Source organism: Homalodisca vitripennis, chromosome 3 (assembly GCF_021130785.1).
Source record: "Homalodisca vitripennis isolate AUS2020 chromosome 3, UT_GWSS_2.1, whole genome shotgun sequence".
Taxonomy (NCBI): Eukaryota; Metazoa; Arthropoda; class Insecta; order Hemiptera; family Cicadellidae; genus Homalodisca; species Homalodisca vitripennis.
The window spans coordinates 60,283,855-60,294,605 of NC_060209.1; the positions used below are offsets into that span (position 1 = coordinate 60,283,855).

General features: G+C 35.2%; 1 protein-coding gene across 4 annotated transcripts in view; it reads right to left on the reverse strand.

The window, feature by feature from the left end:
* Positions 1–6,476: 6,476 nt before the first annotated feature.
* LOC124356976 (putative gustatory receptor 28b) overlaps positions 6,477–10,751 on the reverse strand; it is a 63,548-nt gene continuing 59,273 nt past the window's right edge. For 3 of the 4 annotated variants that reach the window (XM_046808324.1, XM_046808323.1, XM_046808322.1), the window contains 2 exons: positions 9,683–9,772; positions 6,477–6,730 (listed from right to left, as the gene is read on the reverse strand). In XM_046808324.1, coding sequence (XP_046664280.1) covers positions 6,672–6,730; positions 9,683–9,772 — 149 coding nt within the window. In that variant the 3' untranslated portion in view covers positions 6,477–6,671. Of the gene's footprint in view, positions 6,731–9,682; positions 9,773–10,751 lie in introns of those variants that run through there. The other variant, XR_006921910.1, reaches the window with a different exon arrangement.

Genomic DNA, 10,751 nt, shown 5'->3' on the forward strand with positions numbered 1-10,751 from the left:
AACTGTAATGGATTTGTAAAAATACGATTATCAGTTAAAAAAGTTATTTTCATTTATACTCAGTATACATTTTCTTTAAGTTTCTATACACAGCCAGCAGCTAACTAGAACGTCACCTTAAGGTCACGTATACACAACAAATTAGATGTTTGCGCTCTACCAGGCATATCACGGTCTAGGCGATAACGGGCTGCTCGGTACCTCGTCTCCAAGCACCCTGTGACAGGCGGCCGGGCGAGGTCTTTAACTCAAGCAAAAGGAGATGTCCAGTGTTCGTCCACTCCGTGTTTATTTATTTATTTAGTACAAAGTATTAGAACTCTGGTTTATCTTATCTAGAACAAAAACATGCAACTTAGATGTCCAGCATAGTATCATAATAATATCTTGACAAGACAAATCCTAGGACCAACGAACAAGAGTGTTATCAAATCGTGGAAATGAAGTATGTTGATTACGAAAATCGATATTTGCATCTAACGCTGTAGGAAGTAGTAGTTCGCAAACTCGCTCTCGATTATTATGCAACGGCATTGCTTCTTTTGTTAAAAGGTCCGGGCATTGCGATGGGCGAGAGAAATAAACGTGATAGCGGAGGCCCGATAATTGATAATTTAAATTGCCTTGGAATCGATTAGGGCCCAATTGAAAATAACGCATTATTTAAGATTCGATTATATGTTTCATTATTTCCTGTTCTTAAAATAATTCTTTTCTTTTAATATTTTTTGGGGGGATACATCCTGGAAAAATGTAATATCTTCTGTCTGTCTCTATGTATGCACAGTATCTTGAACACAAACTAGAAACTTTGCGTAAAGCTTAATTTCTATATAGCCAACATGGAGTTCTTTGATGGTGCATGTCACCCAATGGGATATGATTGAACATAAGCGAAAATTATTACGGAGGTCTTATGTGTAATCACGGTGGCAACTAGAAAATCTGTAATCAAACCGAGTATAACCATATGAAATTGTAATCTATCTGCCAAAAGGACATACAAAAATAACATAAGCCGTAGACAACAAATTTAGCAGGGAACCTCCACGAAACGTTTTACGCGACACGTGGTGTGGCGTACTCTCAACTTCTAATTAGATATAAGCTTACATAGAAAACGTACGACTTAATGTTTCATAAATCCAATCTTATATTCTATGGTGAGTAAACAACTTTAGACTAAAAAATCTGTTCAATATTTCAACTATAATGTTTTATACAAATCTCCAAGCAAATAAAAGAGGCGTAAGAAAAGTGTAAAGATTGGTTCTCTTATGAAGTGACCATCTGTGTCTGTATTGACTGTAGAGGGTGAAGATTGGGCAGGCCGGTGACCACTAATCGCTGACCACTACCGCTACCACCGCAGATACCGCAACTTCACCATGACAAGATACCAGGCAGGGTAATAGCTCACTGTCCAGAGTTACTGGCTCTCGTGTGTGGTGACTATCTGTGTCTTTACTGGCTGAAGAGGGTGAAGCTTGGGCAGGCTGGTGACCACTAAATCGCTGACCACTACCGCTACCACCGCAGTTACCGCTACTGCACCGTGAAAAGACACCTGACAGGGCAATGGCTCACTGTTAGGAGTCAGTGGCTCTCGAATGTGGTGACCATCTATGTCGCTATTGACTGTAGAGGGTGAGGCTTGGACAGGCCGGCGACCACAAATCGCTGACCGCTACCGCTATCACCGCAGTTACCGCTACCGCACCGTGACAAGATACCTGACAGGGTAATGGCTCACTGTCCACAGTTACCAGCTCTCGTATGTGGTGACCATCTGTGTCGCTATTGACTGCCGAGGGTGAGGCTTGGACAGCCCGGCGACCACTAATCGCTGACCGCTACCGCTACCACCGCAGTTACCGCAACTTCACCGTGACAAGATACCTGACAGGGTAATGGCTCACTGTCCACAGTTACCAGCTCTCGTATGTGGTGACCATCTGTGTCGCTATTGACTGCCGAGGGTGAGGCTTGGACAGCCCGGCGACCACTAATCGCTGACCGCTACCGCTACCACCGCAGTTACCGCTACTGCACCGTGACAAGATACCTGACAGGGTAATGGCTCACTGTCCGGAGTCAGTGGCTCTCCTCAGCTGCCGCCATTGTTGCCGGCCTGTTCCGGCTCGCGTCAAGTGGAGGCCCGAACAACAAGTTTCTGATCCAATTGACGCCAATTTCATGGTCTAAGACCGTTTACAAACTGGAAAGAAGCTGTTATGTGTTATTGTCCTCGAGACATCTGCGAGATGGAAAACTTAGTGGTAATTTCGTGACGGATCTTTATATATCTTCTTTACATTAGTAACAATGTCTTTAAATGATTATTTCTTTTTTTCTGAGATCATATTATTCTCCATGAGAGGTTATATTATTCTCGATTTATAAGGAAAAAATAAGGAATTGATTGAGTGTCAGAAAAAGGGAGGAAGATTATCGGCTGAACTTTAGCCGAGAAGCTGGAAACGTTTCATTCCTTTGTCTCTATCTGTCTGTCTGTCCGCACGATATCTCGAAAAGGAAATGACTTAAAGACTTTAAATTTTTCATGAAGTTTTATTTCTACATGAGCAACACTGAGTTTGATGACGGTGATCACATAGGGGTTGGCTGAGTGTTAGCAAATATTTTTACATTTGTATCAGTAACCATGATGGCAAGAAGAAATATTCAGAAAATATAAAGTTGTAAAGGAATCACGTATAATCATCATCGGTGACATGAGCGTATGAATTTTTATTTATAGAGTAAAACAAAAAAACAACAGTTTGGAATCTTAATATTAAATTGACATGATTTTAGATCGGCGCACACTTGCGTTTTGCTACCCTCCATAGAGCTCACCGGAACTTATGTCTTTTGAACATTTCTATGAAACCGAAATTAATGGATAAAAATATTAATGTATCATGTAATAAGATATCGCAAAAAAAGGTTGCGTCAGTAGATTTTAGATTTTACATGGAACTTCATTTCTACACAGACAAAGATTTTGTTTTATGATTGTGTATTTCTACCCATGGAATTTCCTGATGTTTGTGTCAATTTCCTTTTTGTATGATTTTATGTCCTTCTATCTGCCTGTAAATAAATAATAATATCATCAGATGATTTATAGATTAGAAACTATGATTGTAACTTCATGAAGCCTGTTACTTGACACGTGGTGTGTATTCATGCCTATTTATTTCAAATAAATACACACATAGGCAATATATGACATATTCTATCAATATGTTAAATATAATGCAAGCCAGAAAAACAAATCCAGTATGTGAACAAATATCACAATTAGGAGAATAATCCTGAAAGTAGACTTTACTAACTCTTATAGTTTTATTTCTTTGTAGTTTATTTTGAGTTTATTACGATACTGAGACGAGCGGTGGCATAATTGCCGAAATACGTTTCAGCAGTAATAATTATAAAATGCTGCAGCGTTACTTGTGTTTAAATTACATATATTATATAATATTACATCAGTACAATGGTATTATAATATATTTCTTTGCTCTAAAAAGTAAGAAATGTGTGTATATATATATATATATATATATATATATATATATATATATATATATATATATATGTCAATAAGGTAAAAAAATAGGAGCTTCTTCGATTTATAAATATTTTAACTTGAAATATTGTATGTTGTTATGATGCATTGTGCCGTGCCTTGTGTGTACAAATATGATGGTCCTTAAGTTCTATAAATTGATTATCTTTTTATATTCAAAGACTGATTTGGTGCTTAAAGTTGTTAGTTACACTTTTTAACACTTATTTCAATGCTGCAACTTTTACGTTTTTTTAATGTAAACTGCCTCATTTAACATTAATATTTTTTGCTCTTAACTATGAATTTGGAAAAAATAGATTGTATGAAAAGTAAAAAAGTAAATATTTGAATTTTAAATTTACAAGTGGGATGTAAACTTCTGAATCCGTTTGCTTTGTCCATTACCTAGCTAATATCTTGACATTCTTTAAATCATAATTATTTTAGTGCACATTTTAAATCCGGACAATTACTTTTTTAACACTTTGTTCCGAAGTCCCAATCCCCCGCTTTAACATTTGAATGGCTAAGTATAATTTTTTAGTATCATTTTTAAATATATAATAACACACCTTGAGAACAGTTTTCGTGGATTTTAAAGTTACACTTACTTCTCTGAAATGGGAACAAGGAGAGCGATACCTGAAGTAAAAAGCTTTATCAATACAAATCAAGAACATAAAGATATTATTTCCAACCACTTTGTTAAAAATGAGAACCGATGGAACAAATAAACATTTTCAAATTTAATTGGAAGTTTTTCCACATTCATGGTGAACGCATTTAGTAAACATTCCCACAATTGCCTTTCGTATAATACCGATCGGTTTTTGGAACCAATATCGAAAAACATGACCTAGTCATAACATTCTGTGTATTTTTCTATGACCTTTCAAAAGTGGCCATAAAAATAAATCGATGAAACTTCAACTACGTTATAATGTGTATAATGTGAAATTGTGTGGTATCAATTTCCAAAGCCCTAATATCAATATTGCCTACATTTATCACACGAGTTTTACATTCTAAAAACAAATTCCATAATTCTACATATACAGTAAACACATTCACGTGTATCATTTTCATTAATTTTTTCCAAGGAAATATTTTTATATATAACACATAGTTTATTACAAAGGACAGGGCTAGAAAAATGTCATTTCTGTTTGTTAATATTCGGTTCTTCTGTACTTTATAACACAATTAACCTATACATTGCAAGTTTTCTCGCCCTATTAAGTCCCATCATTATTTATGAAACAATACGAAGCTTCGACTTCTCAACCTTATTAACGTAAAATGCACAGTTACAAGTGTGTGTCATACGGATCTATGTGTAAAAAATTCCAGAATAATCTCTGGTAGAATATTTCTTTTATACCTATATATATTCAATTTAGAAACTAATAAAACCAATATTTTTGTAGTTAGTAATAATAAAACAATCTCATCCTGACGCAATAGTTGCGTTTCTTGTAACTTTAAGTTGTACTAAAATCCTTTAATCATTACTTTACCTTGTGTTTGCAACAAAAAATACTTTGTCACCAAATCCGTACTTTCTCCCATCTCATATTACTACGCTGTTGATTGAAAATAACACCATCCGGTGAGTCCTTTTGTTATTTGAGGTTTAAACCCGTAGTTTTGTGATCTCATCCTGAGGCAAAGGCTTTGACGTAGATCCCATTGTTATTTGTTTGGGGTGTCGAGTTATTGACTAAACAGAGTAGAAAAGAAGTGACACAAAACGTTGAAACACAAAAAAATCGTCATTTGATATCTCTTTTGAAGATATGACGTAAAGAGACGAGTAATCTGTTTAAAAATTAACCCTTTGAGTGCCATGAGGGAAAGTGAGAAATCTCTAGTTTTATCATCAAGAGCTATTTTTATCATACTGCAAAAATAACAGCTGTTTTATACTTAACTTGGTTCTTTAAGTGTTTCTTTCATTACATTATTACAGTGCTCTGAAAATCAGATAGACCACAATTAGTTTTTTTTTTCAGTACGCTAACTTCAAGCGTATTTCCGAGCACAGCGGCGACGACGCAGCCATTTATGTACGCCTACCGATGAAAACTGCTATTTAGAATAATTTAGGAATGTTTAAAATTATGTATTAGTCTATGAGAAATTCTGTTGCTACTTGCAAGATTGTGGTTGTGCGATATCTGGCGGCAAACGAAGGAAACTCTGTGAAAAAATATAGATACATTCTGGCAGTAATTACAAATACCCAAAATTTTACATTTAACCACAAAAATTATATAATTACTATAAGTTAAAAATGAATTAAAACTCTGAACAACGGGTTTAATACAGAAGCTTTTTAAAGAACAGAACCTGATTTACCCGACCAAAATGTTTACCACGCAGTTCTCTTATGGATGCAAGGTTTGATTCAAAGGTACTACTGTGGAAAATAATTTTAAATATTTATTTTCATTCGGTAAATAAGTAAAATATTTGTGAGTATTAAAAGTGTGTTTCTCTTCATTTTAAAAAGTATGTGTAAAAATCGATCTTTGTTATGTTGATGTATACCATTAGACGATATGTTCAATTCCCTTTTCCTTCACTAGTTGTTCCAAGTACACAATCTAATATAACCCCTGTTTCTCAGAAATTTTGTTTGAAATCAGTTTCAACACTTCTGATATAAAAATCAAAGGAGGATAAATTACTTTTTATTTACCATACCATGCACTTTTTTCAACGGAATTCAATACTTATTTTTAAATTGGTTATATTTAGTCAATTGGTATTGATTATAGTAAACTATTGCGTATTATGTAACTGTTTGGATTTTAATTGTTAGTTATTGAGTTAATTATTATGAGAAAAAATTCTATAACAATGCTGTAGAGGATTTCAAATAATAAAAACAAATTTCTCCATTTTAATGTTTGGCCCAATCATTATCAAATCTGTTTTTTATTATTTTACTACATTCTACTACTATAAAGCTATTACACTTGTATTTTTTAACATTTACTGAAACACTTCTACGTTGAGAATACTAAGCAGTGTTTCTAGACAGGCGTATCTGTCCGACCGCCCTCAAGACAGACGTGGCCGCCTCCCAGCTCTAGGTCTGTTGTCGTTCTGTATAAGAAACAGGATCACCGGCGCCATCACGCTCGCCATCTGTACACCACAGAAACCCACAACTGAGGATATACTCAATGTTGCATTAATCATGAAACACCATATGGAGTGTGATCAGCAAACATGGTTTCGCATTTTACTCTTCTCATCTCTTTACTTGGCAATATATAGTGTGTCATCCTACTGAGAATAGATACAGTCAGGATGATGCATATAAATGGATACATGCTATGTAAAAGGATAAATGTATTCATGAATTCCAGTCTATTTCTACTTATAACCTGCATAATAGTAACAAATCGGAATCATTAAACATTAGTGGTCACTAGTGAAAGGATACTATCAGATATTTATTTCTTTTATTGATCAGTGACTGACTATGGTATGAAAGCTGATTGGCAATGATCAAAAAATAAACCGATACAAAGGAATATCGAAGGACACAACATAACGTAACTTAAGAGATATAGCACATACAGACAGACGGGAGGACTGCCTTTTAAAAACCATTCTCTAGAACCATTCTATCAAAAGTTATCACATAGACGGGCAAACGAAAGGACTGCCAGACAGACTTCCTTTTGGCCTTTTGATCCCGACATCAAAAGCGTATTTATAGGACCAAGAGTATACATGTACCGAGGTTAAAGTTTCTAGAACCATTCTATCAAGAGTTATCACACAGACGAGCAAACGAAAGGACTGCCAGACGGACTTCCTTTTGGCCTTTTGATCCCGACATCAAAAGCGTATTTATAGGACCAAGAGTAGACATGTACCGAGGTTAAAGTTTCTAGAACCATTCTATCAAGAGTTATCACACAGACGGGCAAACGAAAGGACTGCCAGACAGACTTCCTTTTGGCCTTTTGATCCCGACATCAAAAGCGTATTTATAGGACCAAGAGTAGACATGTACCGAGGTTAAAGTTTCTAGAACCATTCTATCAAGAGTTATCACACAGACGGGCAAACGAAAGGACTGCCAGACAGACTTCCTTTTGGCCTTTTGATCCCGACATCAAAAGCGTATTTATAGGACCAAGAGTATACATGTACCGAGGTTAAAGTTTCTAGAACCATTCTATCAAGAGTTATCACACAGACGGGCAAACGAAAGGACTGCCAGACAGACTTCCTTTTGGCCTTTTGATCCCGACATCAAAAGCGTATTTATAGGACCAAGAGTATACATGTACCGAGGTTAAAGTTTCTAGAACCATTCTATCAAGAGTTATCACACAGACGGGCAAACGAAAGGACTGCCAGACGGACTTCCTTTTGGCCTTTTGATCCCGACATCAAAAGCGTATTTATAGGACCAAGAGTATACATGTACCGAGGTTAAAGTTTCTAGAACCATTCTATCAAGAGTTATCACACAGACGGGCAAACGAAAGGACTGCCAGACGGACTTCCTTTTGGCCTTTTGATCCCGACATCAAAAGCGTATTTATAGGACCAAGAGTATACATGTACCGAGGTTAAAGTTTCTAGAACCATTCTATCAAGAGTTATCACACAGACGGGCAAACGAAAGGACTGCCAGACAGACTTCCTTTTGGCCTTTTGATCCCGACATCAAAAGCGTATTTATAGGACCAAGAGTATACATGTACCGAGGTTAAAGTTTCTAGAACCATTCTATCAAAAGTTATCACACAGACGGGCAAACGAAAGGACTGCCAGACAGACTTCCTTTTGGCCTTTTGATCCCGACATCAAAAGCGTATTTATAGGACCAAGAGTATACATGTACCGAGGTTAAAGTTTCTAGAACCATTCTATCAAGAGTTATCACACAGACGGGCAAACGAAAGGACTGCCAGACGGACTTCCTTTTGGCCTTTTGATCCCGACATCAAAAGCGTATTTATAGGACCAAGAGTATACATGTACCGAGGTTAAAGTTTCTAGAACCATTCTATCAAGAGTTATCACACAGACGGGCAAACGAAAGGACTGCCAGACAGACTTCCTTTTGGCCTTTTGATCCCGACATCAAAAGCGTATTTATAGGACCAAGAGTATACATGTACCGAGGTTAAAGTTTCTAGAACCATTCTATCAAGAGTTATCACACAGACGGGCAAACGAAAGGACTGCCAGACAGACTTCCTTTTGGCCTTTTGATCCCGACATTAAAAGCGTATTTATAGGACCAAGAGTATACATGTACCGAGGTTAAAGTTTCTAGAACCATTCTATCAAGAGTTATCACACAGACGAGCAAACGAAAGGACTGCCAGACGGACTTCCCGTCTGGGTTATTAAACAGGTGAACAACCACATGCTTTAATTAAGGCCGTGGCGTAATTGGTACTATCATACCGAAAACAATTTTTATATTTATCATATAAATAAAAAATTTATTTTCTTTAATTAGCTAATTCATGTTATGATAGTCTAGTCTATGGTATTTTACCACAGTAAAAGTATGGTCAGTCACTATCACAGTAAACATGTTTACATGTTTTTAATATTTAAAAATGTTGACATTTTCAGGGAGACTATTCGTGCAATCACGTTAAATATAATTGCAGATCAAGGCGAAAATATAACATTCCAAACTAGATTTTAACATGTCAAAAGTTGTATAATTCCATACTTAATTAAAAGAGTTGATAGAGCTTGACATTTTCATTAGTAGTATCACACAAGATAATTGTGTAATATTACGTAAGATAATTATTCTTGTTACGTATGATTCATTACCAAAAGATTTCATTAGTCTTGAAAGTTATGCATATGCGAATCATAAACGGGTAGTTACTTTGAATTACATAATGAACAAAATCCGATTTCTCTCATTTCAACGAATAGACTGTTACATTTAATCATATCAGTTAAATTGACTGATGTCTTTTATTGAGTTATATGTGATGATATTTAATTGCAAATCAAATCCTATTGAAATATTTAGTTTGGAAATCCAATAAAAAATTAATTATGAGCCACAAAAACAAAAATATATAAACAGCGTAAATTCACCCTTGAGACAAGCTTGAGGTTCATGTCGAAGAAGCCTGCGGCCGAGAAGTTGACTTTGCGGTGCAGTAGAGCCAGGGAGAACGTCTCGAGCTGAAAAACAACAAATGAGCAAATTTGACCTTTATCTACAACTTTTTATTTGTTTAATTTATAATATAGATATAAACTAATCAGACGGAACAAATAATTGAAGAATTTTAATGAGTAAAATAAAACCGAATTCTTAAAAAATGTTGTAGGATACAATAAATCTTTGTTCCAGATTTTAGAAAATGTCTATAAAAATACTAATAATTATTAGTTGTAACAAATGTTGAGCAACCAATGTAGGGTATCACCTATGGAGATATTGATCGATATTCATAAGGGTATCGACCTCTTTTATAACTGAGGTGTGTTGCACACATATTTATAATGTAGTTTATAGAAGTAAAAGACCGATGTAAGATGATAAACTACAGTAGTATTCAGCAATACTGAGTAATATGAGTAATAGTTGTTGATATTCCTTGAATGTTAAAGTGGTAATGTATGCACATATTAGCCGAAGTGTATACTCAGTAACAATTTCCGCGTACAGAGGCGACGCAAGCAAATCTGGCACCCAACGCAAGAGTAATTTGTTATGCTTACACCCCCTACGTTTCTTTCATTTCTTTAATAAATAGCTTTTTAAATTAAATTAAAACTGTTTGTTTTCTAAAAAAAGTTATTTAACTCATTGCATGTAAAAAATAAAATAAAAACTGTTTCTATACGTAATGATTTCGAAGACAAACATTATTGCTAGAACAATATTTATTGCAATAGTTTATAAGATATATTCCATAGTAATTTTTTTATCGAGGAAAATAAAGCAAATTCATCTTGTTGCGGGAGACGATAGTAGTTCTCTCAAAATTAGTTTGCTTTCAACAGTATAAAATTCACGACTCGTACTAGACTAATTTTAAAAACATGTATTTAGTATATTCTAGAATATATTTTGGATTCAATATAAAAAATTAATATTCGGTAAAGCGCCTTGATGGGATTATGTGGACAAATATCGATCGGACTACTTAAGCAA